This window comes from Ahaetulla prasina, chromosome 4, assembly GCF_028640845.1.
Source record: "Ahaetulla prasina isolate Xishuangbanna chromosome 4, ASM2864084v1, whole genome shotgun sequence".
NCBI lineage: Eukaryota > Metazoa > Chordata > Lepidosauria > Squamata > Colubridae > Ahaetulla > Ahaetulla prasina.
Genome location: NC_080542.1, coordinates 52,421,473 through 52,448,767, shown reverse-complemented (window position 1 = coordinate 52,448,767; position 27,295 = coordinate 52,421,473). Strand labels below are relative to the sequence as shown.

The following is a 27,295-nucleotide window of genomic DNA, read 5'->3' as shown; positions in this document are numbered from 1 at the left end:
GCAGTTCTTCCTTCCTGGGCGACCAATTACGGCGCTCACCCCCGTGACTAACCTGGGCGTTGCTCCCCACGGGTTTGTTTACCTAGGAAATCTGCCGCTCGGTCAAGTTGAGATGCCTTATCCGTCGTGCGTTTAGTGCAGGTCAGGAAGTTGGCTATTTGCCTCTTAATCTGGCCGCGGCGATTGCTACAGACAAGGTATTATCATTTTAACACCCACTTTTTCTACCGGTAGAGAAAACAGCGGGAGCAAAAAGGGCCGATGGAGCAGTCAGCCCTCTCTTTCGGTTCTGCAGTCCCCACTGGAAAGTCGGTTTAGTCGGAAGTGGTACTCTACTAAATGCGTTTACATTCCGAGCTCTAGTTCATTCTCAAACGAAAATCTGCAAGACAATTTCGGGGCTAATGTTAATTAACATTAAAATCATGTTTCCTAAGAAGAAGTGTATATTATACCGATCCTTTTCTCCCCTCCCCGGAGATCTAAAGAAATATTCTTGTAAGTCAGAATTCACCAAAGTATCCATTATTTAAATTCTATATCACAACCTCATTGAACTATTTTAAACATATAGTTCAATGTCTTACTGGGACATTGCTCCAGTGCAGCTTCAAGATATATAAAATCTGTTAGTTATTGTCAACTATTACTTAAGAGGAAAGCCAGATGATAGGCAACTGAACTGGTGATGGTACTAAATGAATAATATTTACAACTGGTTCTCAGAGTTCTGACCATTGCAGCACCCTGTAATCGCAATTTGGACATCTAGCCCAGGTTTCCAATTATTGAAACATCTGTGGTTATGTAACCGAGTCAGAATTTTCTCTGCTAGCTTCCCACAAAGTCAGTGATATGTGAGGTCCTTGTTTAACAACCCACACGGTTAATTAAATATAGACTGCTGAGTAGATATTTGGATAAGATCATATTATAAAGTTGCAAAAACCTTATGCTGAAGTAAACAAGACCTTAGAAAAATGAGTTTTAGAATTGTAGTCCTAAACTAATAGCAACCTAGTAAGTCATAATAACCTTTATATAAAAAAGGTAGGATACAAATAAATATATCGGTTTGCCTTCAGAAATTGTGGGTGCTTCATCACTGGAGGTTTTTAAAAGACTGGACAGTTACTTGTCTGAAATGTTATAGGGAGCTGAACTAGAAGATCTCCAAGGTCCATTCAGCTCTATTTTGATTGATTGAATAATGAATCATTGCACAATCACTTCAACTTTGCAGCCATGGTGTGCTCCCAGTTCATTTTATTAAATAATATAGTATATCTTCAGCTGTGATGGTGAACCTATGGTGGCACGCAGCGCCCTCTCTGTGGGCATATGAGCCATCACTCCAGTTCAGTTCTGTCACACATGTGCGTGCCTCCCGCCGGCCAGCTGGTTGTCAGGTCTCTGCTGTACATGCGTGGGGGGCAGGGCACGTGGGGGGCCATGCACACATGCATGGGGGAGTGGGGCATGTGCAGGGGCCGCACATGCATGCTTGGGAGAGAGGGGCGTGTGCAAGGGGCTGCATGTGCATGCTTGGGGGTGGGGCGCAGGGGCCAGGCGCACACTGCATTTTGAGGGTTCGGGTGCACTTTGGGCACTCAATCCAGAAAAGGTTAGCCATCACTGATCTGGGGAGTCCCTTTTCAGTAGTAGCACCTGCCTTTTAAAACCTGGATGGTTCCCACTCTGCTATTATTCAGAAGGGCAATGAAAACCTGGCTCTTCACTCCATACTGGAACGTGACCCATACTTTCTCTGCTCTGTTGTGCTTCCCATCTTCTATCAATTTTATACTAATTTGATTGTTGTGAGCCACCTGGTATTGTTGGCAGTTGAGCAACATACAAATTTAATAAATTATACTACAGGCCAAGGTCACATATTGCAATAAGGCACACTGCAGTTGACTAGTAGTATCCAATAACTCAGCCATTGGTGGTTTACACTCAGCATGTAAACCTGACCAGCTGGGAGTTAAAGACATGGTTAAAAGCAAAAATTTATTTCAATGCACACTTATCTAGTTTATTTTATTTATTTATTTAGTCGAGTATATATTAGATAATATATATGTATAAACATGGATTGGATACATAAAATAGATTCAAATCGAGGAAAGATTAGGACAGGGACAGTAGGCACGTTGGTGCTCTTATGCATGCCTGTTACAGACCTCTTAGGAATAGGGCGAGGTCAACAGTAGACAGTCTTAGGTTAAAATTTTTGGGGTTTGGGGATGAAACCTCAGTCCGGTAATGCATTCCAGGCATTAACAACTCTGTTACTGAAGTTGTATTTTCTGCAATTGAGTTTGGAGCGGTTCACTTTAAGTTTGTATCTGTTGTGTGCTTGTATATTATTGTGGTTGAAGTCCCTACTGAGGACTCTTATTTTCTCATTTTGTAAAACTGCAGCATATGGCCTACACCAGGGGTCTCCAACCTTAGCAACTTTAAGACTTGTGGACTTCAGTTCCCAGAGTTCCTTAGCCAGCTTTGCTGGGAGTTGAAGTCCACAAGCCTTAAAGTTGCTAAGGTTGGAGACCCCTGGTGTACACTTGTGGATTTCAACTCCCAGAGTCCCTCAGCCAGCAAAGCTGGCTGAGGAACTCTGGGAGTTGAAGTCCACAAGTCTTAAAGGGACCAAGGTTGGAAACCCCTGCACTAAAGTATGGTCAAAGAATTTTTTTACAAAAATGAATTAAGTAACAGCCATTACAACCACTAATGCTTGGCGGGAAAGCAAAGATAAGATAACCAAATACAGTTAAGAAAAATGCAACGATGAGGATGAGAAGAACATGATTTCCTGAATCCACGCTATGAAACGATTAGATTAGATTTTATTTTATTTTTAAAAAGGAGGCTCCCAACAATAGCTCAGTTCGACGAATCCACTATCGAAGGTTTCATATACCCAGCTCAGGAGAAAAACAAACACAGTCCCACCGTGTGGCCGGGAGATAATAATCAGTTCGCGACGGAAGTTTAAAAGGGGGGAGAAAGACCTTAAAAAAAATTCGCTTCCGTTTTGTTAGGGGCATCTCGTAAACGGATCCAACTCCGTTAAAGAGCCATATTGAGGGGAAACCCCCTTTCTTGAGGAAACCCTTCAGAAACAGCCCGTCAAAACCACGAGATCCTGTAGGAGCAGCCGTTTCTTCAGGAGTCTCGGAGAGACCATCGAGCGCTCTCCTTGAGCGAGATCAGTCTTAGCTGTCTAAACTGTTGCCTGGCTTGAATGTGGAACAGCTGCGTGAAAAATAGAGACGGCATCCTAGATAGACACAAGAACTTCACTTAATTTGAAATTTAATTTAAAAAAAAAAATTAAATTCAAATATCACTTGGTGAGGGAAAAAATCCTGTCATTTTATTGGTACTAGGACTGCTTTGACTTTGTTGGTAGCTATTATTTACGCAGACCGGCAGCATTTCTTGTAAGATTTTTCAAGTATCTCGTGAGCAAGACGTCTTAGGGGTGGGCGGGACACCATGAATATCTAAAGGTCCCGCAACGGTCATCTCACAGCCTCTTCAAGGGTGCTGAAGAGTTGTTCGGATCATTTTCTATTTTTAGTCCTAAACTCCCAGGTTCCCCTTGAAGGACCTCCAGGCTGTTTACAGCACTGCCTGTGACGCATCTCCAATATTTAGCCGGTGGACCTCAGCTGTCCTCCGCGCTGCCTGCAAAAACAACAACTCGCCAACCTGCTCCGCTTTGCTCCTTCGTTCTCTTTCGCGGAGGTCCTCCGTTGAGTGTCCTCTAGCCGAGCCGTACTGTCTTGCTTGGTCGGCGGGAGGACAAGCCGGGCGCCGGAGGGAAAGACAATGGACCAATGCGTGACGGTGGAGCGCGAGCTAGAGAAGGTGCTTCAGAAGTTCTCCGGCTACGGGCAGCTGTGCGAGCGGAGTTTAGAGGAGCTGATCCAGTACGTGGCGGGGCTGCGCCGAGAGATCCTCCAGAGCGAAAGTATGTGCTGCTCGCTCCCTTTTTCTCTTCAGAACCAGGGTTCCGAAGTGCTCTTTCTCCCGGGAGTTGTGCGGTAGAAATTCAGCCCGACCAGCTTGCTTTGAAAAGTCGGCTGTTTCACAAACCGCACACCGGCGTTATCTACTAGAATTGCCACTGAGCCTGTGCTGGGCAGGGAACTGTAACTAATCCCAGCTTTTTAATAAACGTGTCCATATTATATATAAAGTGTTCGTAAGATATTGGTGTGTCGGGGTGTATACCTTATTGGAAGTACTCTGAAAAAGCTTGTGGACGAAAGAGAAACCCTTATCACCAATGTTTCCATAATTTTTTCTTTATCGGGACTGCTGTAAAAGAAATAGGATCAGGGTTCATTAGGCAAGATGGCAAGTCCCTATACAAGTCCTATTAGGGCTGCTTTTAATTGTTTTGTCCCACTGGTCTAGTATGTATTGTTGTATTTCCTCATCTTCTCAAGCTTTATGAATGTGTCATCTCTTCCTTTAAATTTGCTTTTAGTCATATGATCTGTGCTTTCAGTGTAACAATTCCGTCCATTTCTTTTTCATTTTGTTTGATCAGGTTCATTCTCAGAACATTTTATATGTAAAAATAAACCCTCTTTTGCTTTAGTTATACTTCCTTATAGTTGGCTTTAATTTTGTATAAGATCCCTCTTTCAAGTCCACTGCAGTCTGCCCCTCCCAATGTTGTTGCTTTACTTTTCCATTAGTTTAGAACTGTCTGAAATATGTTAGAAACATTTAGTACTAAAAGAATACAATTGTATCTTCCATTTCTGCCTACCCACAAAAAGCAGGAAAAAATTCTCAAAATATATATGACTGATGATGTAAAATTAATTGGGCAGGATATGATTCATATATCTTCTGACAAATTCCACATCCCTACACAAATTTTCCTGAAAGGCCATTTTGAGAATAAGGAAGATGGTAGCGGGGTCATCATTTATTCATAACATTGTTGGTTAATAAATAGAGTTTGTTACTCCTTCAAGTGTGTGTGATGGTGTGTGGCCTTTAAACTATCAGAGGGTTACTTCATATTTCTCACTAGCAGGATTGGGTCCTGGAGCACTTAATTGCTAATTACCAGGTCTACTCCATAAATCTATTGATTAGGATAAATTTGGAACAGTTTTAAGACGGCTTTTTTTCTCAGGCCACTAGTCCATTTAAAGAGACAGTATAGAGAAAACAAAAACTCAACTTGTGTATTTGTGGATATGAAGCATTGGCATACAATGTTGAATACTTTCTGGCAAAGCAGATAGATATGCCTTATGTATTTGAGGTTATTGAACTAACTAACAAACTAAACCAAAATTGCAAGTGTTTAGAAAAAATATCTCTGCATTGATTATAAGAACACATAGAGAAAACTAAAATAACATGGTTTTTGTTTCCCTAACTGCTGTTCTAATAGAACTAAGATGAATTGTTTACAGGATTGATCCACACCACCCATTCTAGTTGATAATTCTGATTAATGATTTGAAGTGCATTTAGGAAAACTGAGATCTGCTTAAACAAAGCTTGTTGTTTATTAACACTAAGATAGTTTGTAAATATTTGTAGTACTAATGGCTAATATACTTAATATATTAGATACAGTACATTTAATCTCAGATTATAGGTTTGACCTGATTTTTCTCTGTAATAAGTAATTTTATCTGTAAGCTTCAAAAACTAACTACATTACCTCTATAGCAATAAAATGTCTTTGTATTCATATTCTGTAATCCATTGTTCTATTGTATTGGTCTTTGAAATTAAGGTATGAAGCCTGGGCTTTTGAGAAGGTTCTCATAATGCAATTAATTTTTAGTTTTTCTTTCTTCTATTTAGATCCAGATGAAGATCTATCAGGTACAATATCACTTGTTATGACCCAATGTTGTAAACGAATAAAGGACACAGTTCAAAAATTGGCTTCGGATCATAAGGATATCCACAGTAGTGTTTCTCGTGTTGGGAAAGCAATTGATAAGGTATTAGTATTAATTTTAAGCATCAATTTCAATTTATTGCAGTCCTAAACCAGTACAGATAATAAAATAAAATATAAGACAGAATTAAAGTATATATTTAAAACAACCTAACATCTATAAGTGAGATCCAGAATATAACTTATATAAAATTATAATATGAATACTAAAATTATATTAAATATGATAAATAATAAAAGTATCATGTTAATAATATCCACAAAGTAATATTTAAAGTTTAAATGAATTATAGTTACAAAAATGCATTTCAAGATATTGACCTATCAGGGTTCAACAGATCTTCTGTGTTGCTGCATAAAACCTAGGTATATGTGCGGCAGCCAGGGGTACTTTGTCTATGAGCAACATCAGGGCGTAGACCAAATATGGGCTATCAGAATATGTACTAATCAAAGGTAGTATGAATCTGGTTCAGATGTCTCCATAAAAGAGGCAATGAAGGAGAACATAGAATATTTGTAGCTCAAGTTGAACTATGAGGCCCTTGATGCTCTCTCAGCTTGATTGTTTCCTTGCAGAAGTTTCATTACCCAACTATGTGATATCATCATTGCTAATGTGAGTGGGGTTTGCTCTGTGTTTATATCAAAGTGGCTTGTATGTTAGTGTTGGTGGGAATGATCTTGGTGGTTCCTGGGCTAGACTTTGTTTATTGGTACTGTAATGCTGTGATCCTTCATTGCTTGCTTGTTGGTCTAGTATTAAGCTTGGGGTTAATTTCTGCTTATCTGAGTGTTGATTACTGGCAAGGAGGTGTTTTGGTCTTTTAGCTTTTTGATTGTCCTTTTTGAATAGTATGTAGATGTTTATCTCTACATGTCTGTTGATGGCTGATTGGTCTGAATGCCAGGCTTCTAGGAATTCACTAATATTTTTGAACTTTGCTTGGTCTCAGATGCTCAGTTTCCCAAATGAAACTATAGTGGAAGTCTGTCCATGTATTGTGAAATTAAGGAATTTTCATCATATTTTCTGATTGCTATTTGATGTTCATGGATGCTAGTCTTCTGCTTGTTTGTTCTATATGGTGGTTAGTACAGTCCTTACACTGTATGCTATAAATCAGGTGTCAAACCCACAGTCCAGATTCATCACATGCTGGCCACACCCACACTTGGTTTGGCGAAGGGGGAAAAAGTTACAATACATCACATGACAACAATGTGATACTGTGAGTCTGACACCCCTGCTATAAATGATTCCTATTTTTTTTCTTTTGGTGCTACTGGGTCTTTTGGTTTACTTAAGATGTTTTAAATTGCTTAAGTTGGTTTGTGTGTAAGGTTGATGCCATTTAGTTGTAACTGTTAATTGTTTCTGAAATGTTTTTGATGTATGGCAATGTTATCCTTTCAACAACTTGTTTTGGTTGTGGTGTAGTGGATTGAACGATCAGGCACTTTTTTATAAAGTTGTGTGGATATCCATTTCCCTTCCAATAATTTAATTCTTATATTTTACGGTTTGATTGAAACTAATCAGAATATTAAAAATACCATATCAGCCACAGCTCACATAACCTCTGCCCCCATTCCAAATCTTAAATGATTTAGTTTCGTTTCTGTTTTATTTAATATTGTCAGACTGTAACAGATTTTAACAAATTCCAACTGAAAAATTGAAGAAAATTATGCACAGATCTACTATTATTCAAGCTCATCATGGTAAATTATTATTTGTCTCAGTGTGATATTTGAACATGGATGCAGTAGCTGGACTGGTGCTCTCCATATTGGTTCACCCTCACAATGGAATTAGCAACCCTAAATAAGGTGCAACCATGCTTACTAATACAGTAAGCAAGCTAACAATGTTTTGCCTCTCTTACTGCCATTGTTACTTTAAATCAAGGATAGATGTCCTTGATAACAGTAGTTGTTTGGAAGTAATTTCATCAAGAGCCCATCTTACCTTTCATTGCCTATGGCCATCAAGGATTTATTTAGATGAGTTTACCTACTAAAGTTTTGGAAAACTCTTCAACTCATCTCAGAAACTATTTGATCCATAATATGCTGGAGGGCAGAGCAATTGAATAATATAATCTCATTTGTGATCTGACCAAGTCAAAGGAGTGGTAGAAATTCCTTGTATAACCAGATCACATGTTGTGAGATAAATAGCACTAATATTTTCCTACAAGATCAAGTTAAAAAAAGTACAAAGATCCAAAAAGCATTTTTATATAAAAGAGAATATTTGGAAGCAAGTTCAGTTGTGTCCTGTGATGAAAACTAGTATCTCCTGCTGCAGTTCGACCTCTTCCACAATGCCTTACATAAATTAAATGTGAATATAGGAGTTCTTCAACTCCTATATTTATATGGATAGGGAAAATGAGTTGGAATCTCTGCAGCTTTAAAATATGGTTTGAATATAGAAGATACAGTAGTTTAGTAATGGATGAAGTAGTTTTAAAGTTCTGATATTGGCATCTGAATAAAATGAGAAAAAGTATTTTCTTCAAGACTTAATTATCATTTTTTAATTCACAGAATTTTGACTCTGACATTAGCAGTGTTGGAATAGATGGATGTTGGCAGGCTGATAGCCAGAGGATTCTGAATGAAGTTATGGTTGAACACTTTTTCCGGCAAGGAATGTTAGATGTAGCTGAGGAGCTTTGTCAGGTAATTGCAGCCAGAATGTGGAGGCAAAAAATAAATTATTTATTTAATAATCATAGATGATATTAATGTGAAAAATACTCTGATAACTAATAGATATGGACTATAACTTTTTTTCAGGAGTCTGGACTTTCTATAGACCAAAGTCAAAAGCAACCATTTGTGGAGCTGAACCGAATATTGGAAGCACTTAAAGTTAGAGTTTTGAGACCTGCATTGGAGTGAGTTATTCAGCTCTTTGGAAACTCTTTAGTTAATATCTAAGAGATACTGAAATCTTTTCCTTTAATAAATGTGTGTTTGTTGGGGTTTAGAGCTAAATAAATGTGTACAAAATCTCATATATCCTGCCTCAACTAAAAGACACAGCTTGGATAATTCTAATAAGTAGCAGGAACTGTCTTTCTTCCATAGAATATGGCATTTTCTGAGTAAGTAATCAGTATCAGCCAAATAGTACAGCACGCTCATGCAGTATTAAGCTGAAGCCTGCAACTGAGAACTGACTAACTAAAGATAAAATGATAGCATGCCCTTTTAGTATTTAGTGCTCTTTTAGTATTCCGAGTGCCATATATGGTTTCAGTATTTGCCCATTGACTTTGCTTGTTGGAAGCCAGCAGGAAATTATGAGGAGGTCCATGCTTAAGGACTCACAGTCTTTGCTTAAAAACAGCAAGGGGGACTGTCAGGATTGCTGGGAAGCAGCCACATGATGTATTGCTTAGCAATGAAAATTCTGGTCTCAATTACCATCATTAGTCAAGGACCACCTGTATAAACGAAGGTCTCTAAAAGGTTATAGAATCTGTTACATCTGTTCTTAAATTTTTAAAAAAGTTGGTCCGCATGGAAGCCTGATATTAGGCTACTCTTTACTGCAAATTATTACTTTTCATATTATTCCCTAAATTATGAATTATGCCATTCCAAATTACTTTTTGTATGGTGGGGTATAATAAGCAGATACATAGAGAAAGAAAAGAGAAGTGTTTTTGTCTTTTTCTGTTTTTCAATTTTTCTCTGCTTTGGCAGACTTATAACCACAATTGAGCCCCAAATTTCTGTTGTTATATGAGACATTTGTTAAGTGAATTTTGCCCCATTTTATGACCTTTAGTGCCTCAGTTGTTAAGTGAATCACTGCAGTTGATAAGTTAAGTAACCTGGTTGTTAAGTGAATCTGATTTCCTCATTGACGTTGCTTGTCAGAAGATCATAAAAGGGGATCACAACGGTCATAAATATGAACCCACTTGCCAAGCATCTGAATTTTGATCACATCATGGGAATGCTGAAAGGACGAAACTGTGAAAAATGGCCATGTCACTTTTTTCAATCCTGTGGTAACTTTGAACAGTCACTAAATGAATTGTTGAGGACTACCTTTAAATGCCATCACTTTACAAATAACTGTATTTTCTAAGAAAACATACTCACATTTTTTTTTAATTTACATTTATATCCCGCCCTTCTCCGAAGACTCAGGGCGGCTTACAGTGTATAAGGCAATTACAGTGTATAAGGCAATATAATTACTATATCCTTATGATATAGTAATTATTTAGCATCTCCACTATATTTCATGTGCCTGAGAGAGTAAAAAAAATCACACTTGAGCAAATGTTTAAGAAAACATGAGAATTATACAGCTTCTTCTCTGTTTATTTGATATTGTTAGAAATACATTTGGAACCTTATAGGTTGTATTCCTACAATATTTGTGCTACTCTCAGTTTTTTACAATGCTCCTTAGTAACTTCAAGGATTCCAAGGATTTCTTAAGTTCTACTATACTACATAAACTCTTCTGCTCTGGAATGGCAAGAATCGTGCAAATGTTGCTTAGAATTAAATAAATAATTGGCATGGGCAGAGAAATCCATGTTCCTCTCAGCCTTGGAGAAAGAGTTGTGCTTGTTATTCTGCTTCTGAATTGCTAGTACAATTCTTCCATAGGGACAGGATGAAGCAATTCCCTGATCTCCAAATTTGTTTTTAATACATTTTCCAGACTTTCCCAGAGAGAGGGTTTCAACATATGTGGAAAAGAAACTTTTGTTTTGATATTCTTGGGACACTCCTATTAGAAGATATCCAGTAGAACTTCAGCAACTTTCATTTAAGCTGAGATGTATCAAACCACAACTGATCCTTGTTTTAATTACAGTTTTGGAATTGATGAGCAAGGCTGTAATGAGATTAGGACAACAGATTAATAGAAATTAAGGTCTCTGAAATTTATAATGATTACCATTCCAAATCTGTATTGGAATCAGTCCTGCAGGACTCCTGCATTTAAGCATTGCTCCAAATAACAGTGTTTTTTGGAAGTCTGCTGTAGAAGCTTAATGTTTATTATACATTATCTAAGCCAAGATACTAATTGTTTGTTATTGCGTAGTTTTTATAAATAAAAGTGATAAAGGGCCTTTTAGCAGCCTTGCAGATAAAACAGCTATTTGTTTAGAAAACATTTGTCAACTCCTTCGGTCATGGGGAGGTCAGCCTGGCACAGTATGACCCAGTGGGGGAAATGTCAGCTTCTTGCTGTTAATAAAATACCTCTATCTAGTTTCCTAGAGACCATTCATATTTGGCAGAGGACTGTAAGTAAATAGTTGTGTTTTTTTTACAAAACAAAGACATTTTTCTGGAACTGTGACCTGGCTCTAACTGGATGGCAGCTACTGGGAACTGTTAATCACAGTTTCTATGAAATGCTTTTTGAATTGCAAGCTGCATTGCAAAATATTGGACATTAATTTTGAAATTTCATTTTACAGTCTAACTCCAAGATACCTACATTTGTAAAAAGCAGTATTACTTACTGCTAGTGACATAAAAAACACAGTAAATAACATTATTTTAGTTTTTAGTGACCTCAGGCAAATGTCAAATAGGTAAACCATTTTCCTAACTACTAATTTTCCTGTTTTTTCTTTTCTTAAAATTAATTATCCCATTATTTCTTAGGTGGGCTGTTTCGAACAGAGAAATGCTTATGACACAGAATAGTTCCTTAGAGTTTAAGCTACATAGATTATATTTTATTAGTTTATTAATGGGTGGAACTGCAAATCAGAGAGAAGCATTGCAGTATGCAAAAAACTTTCAACCATTTGCTCTCAATCATCAGAAAGGTAAGCAATATGAAATACTATATGCTAGCTACCAAACATTATTTCAAGTTAAAAGCTGCATGTATTGAATTCTCTACAAATATTGTACTGCCCTAAATAGATTTTTTGCCTGTTTACAGTTTTTTTAATTTATTAAAATTAATAAATGACAAATATTAGTACTTTTGTATAAAACTTTAGAGACAGAACACATCTAATTATGAAAGCTTTTTTTAGAATGCTTTCTCCCAAGGATATTTTTTTTTTGGTTTCTGAATCTGAGAGCTGGTTTAGCCAACCAAGGGTTCAAACAGTGGTGGTTTTACTGGCTCATTCATTTTCTTTTTGGAATAAATCTTTTCTTGCTGCCAAATTATAATACTATTTTTTGATTCCTGCCTATTCTTGAAAATATTTTGTTTTCCAGCAAAAAAAGAGGGGCTGCTCTTGATGAAACAAATGCAAAACCCCACTTGTGCATCACTTAGGTTCATTTAAGAATTAAACAACTGTTCATATATATCACTAAATAGAACTGCTTGTTTTTAAAATGACTTTTTTATGTAACTAAAAACCTCTGTTCCCAGCGTTTTTGAACAGCCAGACCCTGTCTGAGAAATATTGTTGCACTTGTTCACTTTCAGATTGTGCATCAGAACTAAAAAATAATAGTGTTAAAAAAAATAACAGAGCTTCTCGAAATGTTTTAATTGTCTGCCTAATGCCTGATATAGGTATAAGTGAAAATAGAGTCCAATAACATTTTATTTGGGTTACCTAGAGAGTTCTAAAGGTACAAAACTTGATTGTAATTATAAAGATAATTAAGCTACATAAAAGCACACTTTTATGTTTTTTCTTTCTAAAGTGCCATGTGGGGGAGATTAAAAAAATAACTCAAGAACTTTGAGTGCAAATTAAAAAGAATACACATTCAAAAATTCATTATCAATGAATTTGCTAGTGAAGTTTCCATTTTTATGTGTTCAATATATATTAAAAATTTTAGAATAAAGACAATATAATTGTATGTGTCCATTACAAAAAAATTAAATTACATTTTTTAACCTTTTTCAGATATTCAAATTTTGATGGGAAGTCTTGTATACCTGAGGCAAGGAATTGAAAATTCTCCATATGTCCATTTACTAGATGCAAATCAATGGGCAGACATCTGTGACATTTTTACAAGGGATGCTTGTGCATTATTGGGACTCTCAATTGAATCACCTCTTAGTGTTAGGTATGGCTTTTCATGTTACATGTATCTACTTATTTTACTTTTTAGCAAAATTCTATGACATCCAATTCCAAATATATTACCAAAAATAAAATCCAATCCTCTACTACAAATCAGCATAAACAGAATAACAATCTTAAAGTCCTAACTAAAAAAAAAAACTATTTTGAACCCTTTCTAAATTAAATAAAAGGTAGGATTAATCTCATCTTCAAGTACAGATAATTCCATAAAAGAATTAAAGCTAGTAGGCAATTGTATTTTTGACAGAATCAGAAAAAAATATTTCTTGCTATGTGGATGCTGAGTATAAAAATCCTTCAAAGTTTATTTGATTCTAGTTAACCGCACCATTTCTAACAATATGGAATATGTGGCTTTCTAACAGGTAAATGCTAGGTTGATCAAAAATTGTGAAATCAGTTGATATATGTATTTTTTTTAATCAAGTGGTTGCTTTTCTGCCTGCTGCTTTAGAGAGCTGTTTATGGTTTGAAATAGTTGCAAGCTGTTTGTTCCAGAAACTGCCTGGAAAAGACTACATTTTGCTTGGATTTGTGAGGTTTCATAAACAGGCTGCATTTTGTGAAACTGAAAGAGTCAAAGAGTTGGGTACTGTTGCCATCAAGTGTTGTTTTGATACTCTTCTGTCCCATCCTAGAGAACTGTGGTATGATGTGCCTTAAGCAAGTTTTGTAATGTGAAAAAGTTGTGACTATTAGGCTGTATTCTAAGTTATACTTTGCCATTTTATTTTCAGTTTTGACTTAATTTGGCCGATCATGAAAATGAAGTTGTATATTATTTAGACCAGCTATTTGTACATTTTCCAAAGCTATTTCTATAAAATGCATTCTGCTTTTAAAACAAATTTGATTTTGCACCACATTTGAGTATTGTTGTTCTACAATGGTAATTTATAGAAAAACGATAGCATGATGAATGCATATTATTTTCATTCTGTTTTAAATGAGTATCTGAAAAATAACCTTTGTTATAGTAAGGTTCTTATATTATTTGGTAATGCTGATAACATTCTTAATATAATCTAGAATATATTATCACACTTACTCAAAAAGAAGGTTATTGCAAATATAGGATTGTTCTTACCAAAAAAAAGAAAAGTACATTGAAAAAAAAAAAGTATAGGTAATCCTCAACTTACAACAGTTTGTTTTGTGACTGTTCAAAGTTACAATGGCATTGAAAAAAAAATGACCATTTTTCGCACTTATGACCATTGTAGCATCCCCATGGTCCGGTGATTTACATTTGGATGCTTGACAACTGACTCACATTTTTTATGGTTGCAATATCCCGAGATCATGTGATCCTCTTTTGCGACTTCTGACAAGCAAAGTCAATGGGGAAACCAGCTTCACTTAACAACCATGTAATAATTTAACAACTGCTGTTGTTTACTTAACAAATGTGCAAAAAAAGTTGTAAAATGGGGCAAAACTAACTTAACAAATTTTTCACTTAACAACATAAACGTTGGGCTCAATTATGGTCATAAGTTGAGGACTACCTGTACAGGCAACGGTGTACTGATAAACAATTCTATTCTATTGTTATTAAGTCAGACTTGCCAAATCCTGATGAAAATAAGCTTGAAGATTATCTTTCCCCAAGCAATAAATGCATGCGTATCATATATTTGTTTTAACAATTATCAGTAGTCACACTCCTGAAGCAAGGAAGGGGCCAAATAGTGATGATAAACAACAATAATAGAATTAAATTTACCTGCCTATATACAAAGATACACCAGTTATAAAACTCATCAAACCACAACCATTTTATACCAACGATCGCCTCCCACACAGACTGTTTTTTCACATTGTACTCACAAATACATAAGCACAGATTCCCTTCCCTCCTTTTATAGAAATAAAAAACAAAACTTTGGAAAAGAGATAAGAGGAAAGAATAGTTGCCCTAATAGGAGAAGAAGGAAAAAGAGGGGAGGCAAACTGAATGGAACTGAGGTAAAGGAAAGAAGAACCTGTACAGAAAAGAAAGAAAAATAAAATAAAAATGCATGTTATAAAATAATTACATTCATCTTGCAAACCACCCCTTTCAAGCAACTGCTGATCCTCAGCTTATTCTCAAACTCATTCAAACTCCTTAACACTAATGTCTGCATAATTTATTCTTCCATTCATTATTGTCAGCATCTTTCTCAGCAAATGTAAGATAACACGCAATTCATGGCTAATAATGGGGGACAGGGTGGGGTGGGGAGAAGGGAATATTTCTTTTGGGTAAATACATGCTTTAGTAAATGTACTATTGCAAGGGAAGTTTCACAATATTAAACTTCAATATTTTGCTTTCTTCAGCTTTTCGGCAGGTTGTGTAGCATTGCCAGCTCTGATTAATATAAAAGCTGTGATAGAACAAAGACAGTGCACTGGTGTTTGGAATCAAAAAGATGAATTACCAGTGAGTAATTTTTTGTATCCCAATAGATAATTTTTTATCTGGAGTAGGAGTTATTTCCATAATGTAAATATTTGGATTAGAGTTTTGCACAAATCATGTTGTAACTTGAATTTTATTTCTCTTAAGAATGCACCCAAATCGGGATATTTTAGCAAAATATACTTTAGAATAATGAATGTTTTATTTTATTTTTATTATGTAATGTGATCAATTTAATTTACAGGCAAACAACATCTGTAGTTGTTTGATGCTAGTGATAAGTGGTTCTAATATATTGGTTCTGTTGGAAGAAATGTCCATCTGGTTCAGTTCCAAGTGGGGAGAAAGACACTGGAAACATGAAAGCTGATTTGAAAGATGGTTTAATGAAGCAGAACCATCAAGCACCTGGTCATGGTGCAGCTGACCACATGGAGTGGAGAGTGAGGGTTATTTATATCCTCTCTGGCCTTTGAACTTGAGCTTGCTGTTCCTGTGGCAAAAGCATGTATTCTATTGGTTGCTGTCAGAGTCCCATGGGGCTATGCTGGAGTCATAGCTGAGGTTGTCTGAGTTAAGTTTGGTTGAAACTTGGAGGGTGATGATGTAATGAAGAGGCTTGTGTTCTGTGGGCAATTTCTATTGTGTCTTAAAGGCTTTGTCCTGGTTTCGATCTTGAGTGAGCCCTAATCCCATCACCCTGTGGCTGAAGATAGATTGTAGATAGATTGGCCCAGTCCTCTTTAATGAGCATCAAATATCTGCTGGGGGCAGGGAGCTGGGGCTGAGTTTCTGTCTCCCTTAAGATTTCCATTTCTCTTTTAGGGGAAATATAATATTCTATCTTTTTAAATATTTCTCAAAATATTTCGTTCTTCTAGAAGGGGTAGCTGCTAACTTTCTACAGTACAATTATACTTATAAGAAAACACACATGGGAGAAGATCACAGATGTTAGTCATTTACTAGGAAAACCCATATTGCTGGAACACCTTGTTCAAAAGGCATCTTGATTAGTTATTTTAGATTTATTTGTAAATTACTTAAAGAAGTTCAGTGATTAAGAATTAAATGTTTTATAGCCCAGAAATTATGTTTGATATTTATTTTATGGATATTAAAATAAATGAAGGTATTTGTTTGGTTAGTATTTGTTTAGATTTTGTTTTATTATTTAGCTCTATTAATAAATCTTGTGAATGGCAGTTTAGTGTACAGTTAAAGACACCAGGCTGGAACAAGAAGATTATGAATTCTACTCCTACATTAGATATGAAACCAGTTAGGTGACTTTGAACCGATCACTTTCTCTCAACCCTGAGAAGAAGGAAATGGCAAACCATGTCCCAAAAATTTTGGCCAATAAAAAAGGTTTGCACTTACTCATGTAGTCATCAGGGATCAAGTCTGACTCAAAAGTGCATAAATACATACAAAAGAACACAAGGTGGCATCCTAAATTGTAAGCAATAGTTTAAATTTCTGGTGATTTTAAATAATAGAGGAAAGACAAAAAGAGGAATCCGGGTAAACCAAATAGATATATGCAGTTGCTTCCATTATTGAATGGTAGTCTCTGTTTAGAGCCATTGAGGTATTAGGTTATAGAAGTGAGGTGATAGAAAGTTAAAGTGTCTTTCCTTATATTAATCTTGTGAAGAGATAACGAATACAGTCATTGCCTTTTTTCAAACAGTTATATATGTATCTTTACTCTACATTACTTGGAAAATGCCATTTTGTGGCAAGGAGAAAACAAGGGATGCTATCCATGTCAATCATCATGAGGCCTTTTAACTTTCCTATGAATTGCCTGAAACACCTATGGGAAGTGGAAAGCACTTGAGGCATTTCCAGTCAATTATGATCCTTTCCAATCAGTTATGATGCTTTCCAATCAATATGCCTGGGGGGATATGATATAAATCATTGATCTGAAACAGTTAGTGATTGCATCTTTGTTTTGCACAGATTGAAGTGGACCTTGGCAAAAAATGCTGGTATCATTCAATATTTGCTTGCCCCATTCTTCGTCAACAAACAACAGATAACAACCCACCCATGAAGCTAGTTTGTGGTCATATTATATCAAGAGATGCTCTGAATAAAATGTTTAATGGCAGCAAGTAAGTCAAAATTCAATTCACAGAGAAAATTAAATTAGTTTTTAATTTAACATATATTTGGAAATGAATGTGAATTATAACAAATATTGGCAAGAAGAATTTTTTTGGAAACCATCTATCTATTATACCAGCATGTCAGAAGATTGAATTGCTATTTGATTTTATAGGAACTTGTCTAGTGTTCTGTAAATACCTGGTGTTTTAAATCAATCTTCCCTAATCTAGTCTTCTCCTTCATATTAATTATAGCATCTGATAATGTACATCTCTGATACTGTACACCTAACATTTCAACATCTGAAAAATTCCTAGTTGGAAATGATGTTACAAGTGACATAAAATAAAGTACAAAGTATCCAAGTGAATTATGATTTCTGTCCTTAAATGTAGGAAGAACATGTGACACAGCAGAAGTGGAATTGCTTGCAGCACATTCTCAGAGTGCAAAGAAGCAGTAAATAAAATCTATTTTTCTTGGAGGGATTCAGCCATCTAGATACTCTTTACTAAATAGTTGGCTTGGAAATATTAATGACAAGGATGGAATAGCAACTGTGGTAAATGAAGAGAGAAATGGAGGACCTTCTCTTTTGGACTCCTGTTTCTTTTTTAAGTCACATCATCTTTATATTGTAGTGCAGAAAAAGTAGCTGGAATATTCTTTTTTTTAAGTTGAAATTTTTGAAAAAGTATATTTCCTTTTAAGGAACCAGATCATTTGCCCATTGAGCTTAGTATTATCTACAGTATATCACAGATGTCAAACTCGTAATGTTATGTGGTGTATCATGACAACTGGGGGTGGGCGTGGCCAGTGTAGGACACATCCGGCCCACACAGCGCAAGTTTGACACCCCTGATCTATATTGACTGATAAGTATGTAATGGTTTAGGATAGTTATATAATATAACAGGGCACATTATGTTTTATAAGCTCTTAAGGCAACCCAATATAAAAATCTCACTTCCACATCCTTCTTTCACATAATGAAGCTGTATCTAGACCCATTCCAGTCCGGCTTCCGACCCGGATACAGTACGGAGACAGCTTTGGTCGCGTTGGTGGATGATCTCTGGAGGGCCAGGGCCAGGGGTTATTCCTCTGCCCTGGTCCTATTAGACCTCTCAGCGGCTTTTGATACCATCGACCATGGTATCTTGCTGCGCCGGTTGGGGGGATTGGGAGTGGGAGGCACCATTTATCGGTGGTTCTCCTCCTATCTTTCCGACCGGTCGCAGACGGTGTTGACAGGGGGGTAGAGGTTGGCCGCGAGGTGCCTCACTTGTGGGGTGCCACAGGGGTCGATCCTCTCACCCCTTCTGTTCAACATCTATATGAAGCCGTTGGGTGAGATCATTAGTGGCTTTGGGGTGAGATACCAGCTGTACGCTGATGACACTCAGCTGTACTTTTCCACCCCAGACCACCCCAACGAAGCTGTTGAAGTGCTGTCCTGGTGTTTGGAAGCCGTACGGGTCTGGATGGGGAGAAACAGGCTCAAGCTTAATCCCTCCAGGACGGAGTGGCTGTGGATGCCGGCACCCCGATTCAGTCAGCTGCAGCCGCAGCTGACTGTTGGAGGCGAGTTATTGGCCCCAAAGGATAGGGTGCGCAACTTAGGTGTGCTCCTGGATGAACGGCTGTCGTTTGAAGATCATTTGACGGCCGTCTCCAGAAGGGTCTTCCACCAGGTTCGCCTGGTTCGGCAGTTGCGCCCCTTCCTTGATCGGGATGCCTTGTGCACAGTCACTCATGCGCTCGTTACCTCCCGCTTGGATTATTGTAATGCTCTCTACATGGGGCTCCCCTTGAGGTGCACCCGGAGGCTTCAATTAGTCCAGAATGCAGCTGCGCGGGTGATAGAGGGAGCTTCGCGTTGCTCCCGCGTAACACCGCTCCTGCGCAGACTGCACTGGCTATCTGTGGCCTTTCGGGTGCACTTTAAGGTTTTGGTCACTACCTTTAAAGTGCTCCATGGCTTAGGGCCTGGGTACTTACGGGACCGCCTGCTGTTACCTCATGCCTCCCACCGACCCGTACGCTCTCACAGAGAGGGACTTCTCACGGTGCCGTCCGCCAAGCAATGTCGGCTGGCGGCCCCCAGGGGAAGATCCTTCTCTGTGGGGGCTCCCACCCTCTGGAACGAACTTTCCCCGGGTTTACGCCAAATACCTGACCTTCGGACCTTCTGCGGCGAATTGAAAACACATTTATTTATTCGCGCGGGGCTGGCTTAAATTTTATTGGTTTTAAATTTTCTATTATTAATTTTAAGGGTTTTTTTAGTTTTATATATTTTAAAGTTTTTAGGCCAACTATATAATAAGTTTTTTAATCTGTATTTTAACTGTATATTGTACCGTTTGTTTTACCTTGGCTGTACACCGCCCTGAGTCCTTCGGGAGAAGGGCGGTATAAAAATCGAATAAATAATAATAATAATAATAATAATGAGTTAAATAGCTTTCTCATCACTGCAGCAGGAAAGGAAAGCAAAATCATTTTTTAAATTATTTTGATAATTTCTAGGGCATAATTGTTTTCACAGAGGACTTGAGAGTGGCTTAGTCTTAGTCATTTCTTACAATAGTACAGACTATTAGTATCATGGAACTGATTTAAAGGGAGAGTAACTCTTCCCTACAAAAAAAAATCAGGAGCCCGAAGTTTAAAAGTCTTTTAGAATGTGCTAAAGTTGATAGCTTGTATTTGTAATGGTCTAGGAAATGTACCAATAGGTGTCACATGATCCTGACAGTTGATTCTAATCAAGATTTTAGTGCTACTTTTTGGCCAGAAGATGTCTCTGTATACTTCTCAAAGTCTCATTTTGTCATTTTTACAGCAATCCTAAATTCTTCATTCTACCTAATTATTGGTTTGGGTATATGGTTTTCCATCCACTTCAGAGATCTACTTAAAATATCTTAAACAGTCATGGTAGAAGTTGTATTTGATGGTTTTCTTCTTTCTCGGTTTTAACCTTGATTTTATATTGTAAATCTTGGTCTCTAGTTGTTCTTTGACTATTTGTTTCAGTATTGTTGAATCACAAACCAAATATTGAAGTGAGATAAGAAATGTCAAGTATTAGTTATTTAAATGTTTTATCTTCAAATGTAGCTATTTACATGCATTTTTTGGGCTAACTTTAATATTTTCTTTATTCTTAGATTAAAATGTCCTTATTGTCCTATGGAGCAGAGTCCTGGAGATGCCAAACAGATATTCTTCTGAGGACACAAATTATTATATGTGTGTGATCTGGAAAACTAAAACAGGCAAATGTTCCATTTTGTGCTGTACATACAAAGGAGAATTCTTGTGTTTTATATGAGTCTGATGCTCCAGAAATTTTTGCCAACATTTATTGCAGATGTACAGATTGGAAAAGCTCCAGATGTAATATCTGTTATAGGGCTTTTACTGTAATCTTGGTCATCATATCTGATCAAGATACTACACCAGCAGTCATTCAATGCAGATTTTTTTGTACTTAATTCTATGGCAACTTTGCTTTATAAAGTATACCAGTCACCATATAATTCTAATATTTGTCCTGCTGTTATCATTCTGATTGATTATTGTCACCATAAAGAATGTGAAGGAATTTTTTTCATTAGCATGTAAATAATTAAGAGAGGATTTCAGGAAAAAAGTTTAAACATTGGAATAGTGGATATACTTGTATTTCTCTTATTATTTTTCTAAGTCAGAACTCTGACATTTTCAGAGAGTTTTTTCCTCCTGTTGGAACATTTTTTTCTCAGCTTTTAAATTCCACCTAAATTCTACCTAAATGTGCTTATATATAAATTGCATAATATTTACATAAGCATAACAGATTTCCAAACATTTCTGATTTAGAAAAATAGCAAGTGAATAAGGTTTCCTACACTTATGAATTTGTTTCAGTTATTTTCATAACCAAGAGTTCTTTGGGTAGCTGAGAGAATTCAATACCGCAGAGCTCTAGAATGGAAAGTTTTTCCAGGTAATATTTGTTTTTCAGGGTTTTTTTTAGTTTATACTTTAATTTAAGGTTTGATTTCAAGATCAGTGTCTTGTTGCTGTACAGTTTACTAGACATGATTGTTACATTATTTATAAAGTTATCAGAACCAAATACACTGTTGCTAATGTTCATTGTTAAGAAGAGGAATAGAAGGTGTTTCACTAGTCTTTTTATCCCAGGCTTGGACCTCCATCTTAATAGAAATAAATATATCTTCTCTTGTTAAGAGCGTTGTGCCAGTGACCATGTCCCCTTAAATATCATGATAATATCATTTTATTCTTAAATTTATTATACTGGTTTAACATTATTATGAATATTAATATTATACTGGTGACAAAGCAGATATCTAGATTAGAAACTTTAAACTGGATTTGATCACCATTCTCCTTACCTGGAGAATCTTGAGTATCATAGGAAGAAGAAACATTAGTAGATTTTAATATCCAAAGTCTTGCCAATTTCTAGTGGCCTGGATTCTCTGGGAAAAGCTAGGATAGGTAAAGGATTATGCATTTGTACTATAAATAATATCCAAAGTGAATATATACTTATAAATTTGATGCGCGTTATAGCAAATGTCATGTGAGCATTCATTGCATTGTCCTACAATAAAGCAGGGGAGCTATTTGATATTTATTGCTACCAAGATTCCATGTTTGTAAGGCTGGATACTAAAATAATTAAATCCACTGGCCCAGCGCATTACACAGAAAAATGTTCATAAAAGTTTTACATGTTCTGATAATTTGTCATAGTCCCAAAGAATATACCAATGCAACCTGGCACTATTGTTCACATAGGAAAAAAGAAGTAAAACTGTACACTGTATTCTCTGAGTTACTTCTATAACGTGCTTCTATAGAAATTTAATAAAGATAATGAGAAACAAGTAGAAGTGTTTTCTGTTCAGGTTCAAATCTCAGTGAAGTTGCTTTTATAGTAATAAGGGAACTGCACATATGTGAGTTAAATATATTCTATTCAGCGACTTAAGAAAATGTTGAAAATGTAGCAGTATAATACACAACTATATTCAAGGGGAACATTTATATTGCAAGGATATTTTGCAGACATATAAATCAGTCTCAATAAGTATTGGAGTTTTGTAAATGTTTGACAGAAAACTCTGTTTTCTTTTTTAATCCAAGAAACTATGCTAGTTTGCTTATTTTATACATAAGGATTGATATCTTCATACTGAAATATAAGGACTGATATCATTTTAGTGAACTCTAAAACAAAAGTGGAGTTTATCATTCCTCAGACCACTGGGGAATGTTCGTTCCTAGGCATTTCATTCTGGGAGGGATGGCTGCACTGTTTTTAAATCCAGAGATTGGAGTTATACCCCATCAGTTGTATGATGGAATGGCATGGTAAATATGAACTATGATGTTCTACATTTTTTTAGAATTCATGGTTATGTATGAATTATTTTTGAGCCTTTTCATTAATCTTACAGTTTGAAAATGTTTGGCTTTTGCTTTTCTTGAAAACAATACACTATAAACAGATATAGTTTATTTTAGCAAACATTTCCCAATTACTTTGATCCAAAGCACAGCCCATTTTGCCCTTGAGACCGTCATTGATATGACTGACATGTGAGGAAATCACTGTCACTCTGGGAGAGTGACAATAAAAACAAGGCATACAAGCATATTTCAATATTTCTCTATCTCAGCAAGTTGTGTGGACTTCAACTTCCAGAATTCTGTAGCTAGTATATTAGTTGGGGAATTTAGTAGTTGATGTCCATACATCTTAATGTTGTTGAGGTTGAGAAACACTGTGCTAATTATCATATTGCAAATACATTTATTCTCTTTGCAGTACATATGAGCTGAGGCTCGGTTTTGATAGCTTTCTGCTGGTACAAAAAAGATACAATGCACACTTGAATCCATGAATATGGATGGTCAATAGGTAGAGCTCTACTGGGCTTATTATGCTGACAAATAATGTATTATGTTACATGGTTACTGTAATGAGTATAAAATGTTTACTAAATGTATTTTGCTTGATTTTATTGCCTCAATAAAAATTTCTATGAAAATAACAGTAGATGCTTGGAACTGATAGCATCTGATTTGGAAAGTCATTACAGACCTTATATTTAGGTATCAAACAATTTCATGTGAACTATTGAAGTTGACTAGCAAAATGAGCTCTCAATATGAAAATTGTCCTGATACCTTGCTTCTGTCTGTGTGCCTGCTTTTCATTTCTGGCTTATTCTTTCAGGTAATCAAGCATACAAATATCAGTTTTTTGTTTTTTTTAATTCTACATGTACCTACTTTCATAGGTTCCTTCCACACTATTTAGTCTGGAATTACTTTGCTATTTTCACTTTTCTGAGAGTATTATCTAAACCAGTGTTTTTTAACCTTGCCAACATTAAGATGTGTGTATTTCATATACTGGCTGGGGAATTCTGAGAGTTGAAATCCACACATCTTAAACTTGCCAAGGTTGAGAAACATTGATTTAAACTATATTCTCATCCAGTGATATACATGTATATCCTTCATTTTCCTTGTGGTTCTGTGGTTTTATTTGTTTTGGGGGTTGTTTTTTTTGGTAGATTACAATAAATTTATTTGTTGGATCACTGCAGGGTGGCAGTGGCATTGGCAACATGAGCTCGTGTCAATCAAGCAAATCTGTAACAGCTCAATGCACATTCTGTAAATCCTTGCAGAATTTTTTCATTCCCATATTTTTTAATTAGTGATTTGATTTTTTGATTCTATTGTTCATGGAATGGCATAGTGTTATAATATTAAGATTAATAAAATATACTTTTAACACCAACATTGCATAATGTTAATTTAAAAATAGTATTTAACAACATTTTTAAAAAAACATTCATTACTGAACAGGTTTTTCTGTTGGTTTCCAGAATTTTTCATTTGCATGTGGGAATGAATGTTCAACTGTTTTAAAAGCTTTTTTCATATATAGACCTATTTGCACAAATAGCAGGAATGTTATGTTTCTCCTCCAGTTATCTGCAACATTTCTTGCATACAGGAAAATAATGTGCTGTGGAGGAAAATGGATGCCATTCTCAAAAGATGGAAGAGACAGTTATTTGTGATGGAGACCATAACCATAGCAATCTTCCCCTCTATGATTTGGAACTTCTAGTTGTGCTAAAGAAATTATCATTTCAAAGCCTTCCACCAGGGGTGAAATCCAGCAGGTTCTGACAGATTCTGGAGAACTGGTAATGGAAATTTTGAGTAGTTGAGAGAACTGGCAAATACCACGTCTGGCTGTCCCCAGAGTGGTGTGGGAATGGAGATTTTGCAGTATCCTTCCCCTGGAGTGGGGTGGGAATAGAGATTTTGCAGTATCCTTCTCCTGCCACACCCACCAAGCCATGCTCACCAAGTCACGGCCACAGAACTGGTAGTAAAAAAAAATTGGATTTCACCACTGCCTTCCACATATAGAATTTCTCATTTACAGTATTGGCAATACCAACCATAACAACGAAGAAGTACAAAAGAAAGTAAAAAAAGATGAGCCTCTCTGATAATTGCAGTTTCTAAGAAATCTTCCCCTTGCACATAATTGTTACTTGGCAACAAACAAGATAATTAAGATCAGTCTATATTGATTTCTTGGATTTAAACACATAAATCAGCTACCTTTATTTCTTCCTTGCCTTTCAGTTTAAGTGACTTAAATGTTTATTTTCAAATTAATTTCTGTCTGTGTAAGTTGGCTATAAATCTTGTGAGTGATTTTGATGAGAATAGGAGCTCCTGGTAGGATCACCTTTTCCTGTAAGGGTGAAAGGGCTTTTTAAGATATGGGAAAGTAAATGCTTTAATAACTCTATGGCATTCATTATAGTAATGACTATTGTCCTACTAAGCACCATTTTTTTTGTCACACAGTATATGTAAGCATAAGCATGAAATAACTATACAATATATAAGCATATATATGAGTATGTAATAATTATATTAATTGGATATAACGAAAGGAAACAATAGGACAGGAACAGTAGGCATACTTGTGCTCTTATACACGCCCTTTACAGACCTCTTAGAAATGGGGTGAGGTCAATAGTAGACAGTTTTTGGTTGAAGCTTTGGGGATTTTGGGAAGAGACCACAGAGTCAGGTAGTGTATTCCAGGCATTAACAACTCTGTTACTGAAGTCATATTTTCTGCAATCAAGATTGGAGCGGTTAACATTAAGCTTAAACCTGTTGTGTGCTCATGTATTGTTGCAATTGAAGCTGAAGTAGTCTTCGACAGGAAGGACATTGTAATAGATGATTCTATGAGTTAGGGTTGTTTGAATGTTTTACTTAGCTTATTTGAATATTTTTAAGACTATGGATCAGATAGTCATGGCTAGAAATTTTAATCAAATGTTAGCTTTCTGTTAGACAATTTTTCTAACTAAATATATCTCTTGTAAAGTCCTACAGGCATATGTGTTGAAATTTAATTTAAGGTGATAATTGCTTCACAGTAAGAATGCACAACAGGTTTGTTTCTACCTTAGTTTTTTTATTATCTTGATTTTTATTTGGATAGAGAAATGAAATATCAACTTTATTATAATAGGCAAGCATGCTCCAGTAGCCTCACTATTACAAGAAAAATATTCTTTTTTTAAGAAAAAGATGTTTGAATACATTACTATTGAAAGATTGACTTTGTGTAAAAAGATGAAACAAGAATTTTAAGATTTTTTAAAACATAAACCTGTGAAATTAAAGGTTGTTTTACTATACTTCATGGAAAAAAAATATATACAAGAATATTTGGAAACTAAAGTGAATATACAAGACAACCTATACCAGAATTATCTTTTTGTCTGCTAAATTGGAACTTAATTTCTCTTATGCATTTGATACAGAATACTGATTAATTGCACAAAGATATTCGAACAGAAGGAAAGTCCTAGTAAATTATTGGCCTCTTACTTGTACAACAATAGCAAATCAATATTTATGTTGTTAAGAATGCTTATAGCCATGTATGTAATAGCTTTGATTCAATAAATAAACATTTTTATTTTATAATAAAGTAAAAATTAGCAGGAAGAAATTAAAAAAAATACGACTCTTCCAAACATTTGTGGCTAATCTGTTTATTTGGTTGCATCTTACTTTTAAATCAATACAAACCGAAAGAACTCCCTATCTTGATTACTAACCTACTGATTGGCATAAGCATGTACTGATTTTTTTCTCACCTGATTATGTCTGGAAGTTTCTAAAGATTCTTTTTTGGATAATATTTTTTTTCTAACATCCTTTAAATATCATGATTTAACTTGAGTATGAATCCTTGTAAAAGTTCAGCTGATTCTGCCAGGAGTTATCTGACTTTCTTGTTAAATGTCGATGTAACATTTCGACAGTCTCAAGTCCATGCATTGTAAATGATACCACCTTCATGGTCTATCCTGTGCATTTCCTTTTATAATGTAGAACAAAGTGATCCATAAGTTATACTCTCAACAGATAATGTAAGTTATTCATTCAGAAAACTGGAATTGATGATAGTTTCATTGGATATGAAAAAGGCTGGTAATTGGTGTAGTTCCAATTTTAGAACAAGTTTTGGCCAGATGTGAATTTCTTTTTCCTATTATCTGGATTACAGTGTTGTTATATGTTGACTACTGTAAAAATGTTTTGTGAACCATCAAGATGCCTTTTATCTCTTATATTTTTTAC

The 27,295-nt window shown here is 35.9% G+C and overlaps 1 protein-coding gene across 3 annotated transcripts; it reads left to right on the top strand.

Annotated features, from left to right (window-relative positions):
* Positions 1-69: 69 nt before the first annotated feature.
* On the top strand, positions 70-22,470 carry RMND5A (required for meiotic nuclear division 5 homolog A). Of its 3 annotated transcripts, none has more exons than XM_058179609.1 (9): positions 70-197; positions 5,857-5,999; positions 8,513-8,647; positions 8,765-8,865; positions 11,621-11,787; positions 12,844-13,009; positions 15,355-15,457; positions 17,408-17,562; positions 20,737-22,470. In XM_058179609.1, exons 2-9 carry the CDS (start codon positions 5,895-5,897, stop codon positions 20,798-20,800), a joined length of 996 nt encoding a protein of 331 aa, XP_058035592.1. In that variant the 5' UTR covers positions 70-197; positions 5,857-5,894; the 3' UTR covers positions 20,801-22,470. The 3 variants fall into 3 exon arrangements, with proteins under 3 accessions (XP_058035592.1, XP_058035593.1, XP_058035591.1); XM_058179608.1 differs by lacking the exon at positions 70-197 and adding an exon at positions 3,644-3,985; XM_058179610.1 differs by lacking the exons at positions 70-197; positions 11,621-11,787; positions 12,844-13,009 and adding an exon at positions 3,578-3,985.
* Positions 22,471-27,295: the final 4,825 nt, after the last annotated feature.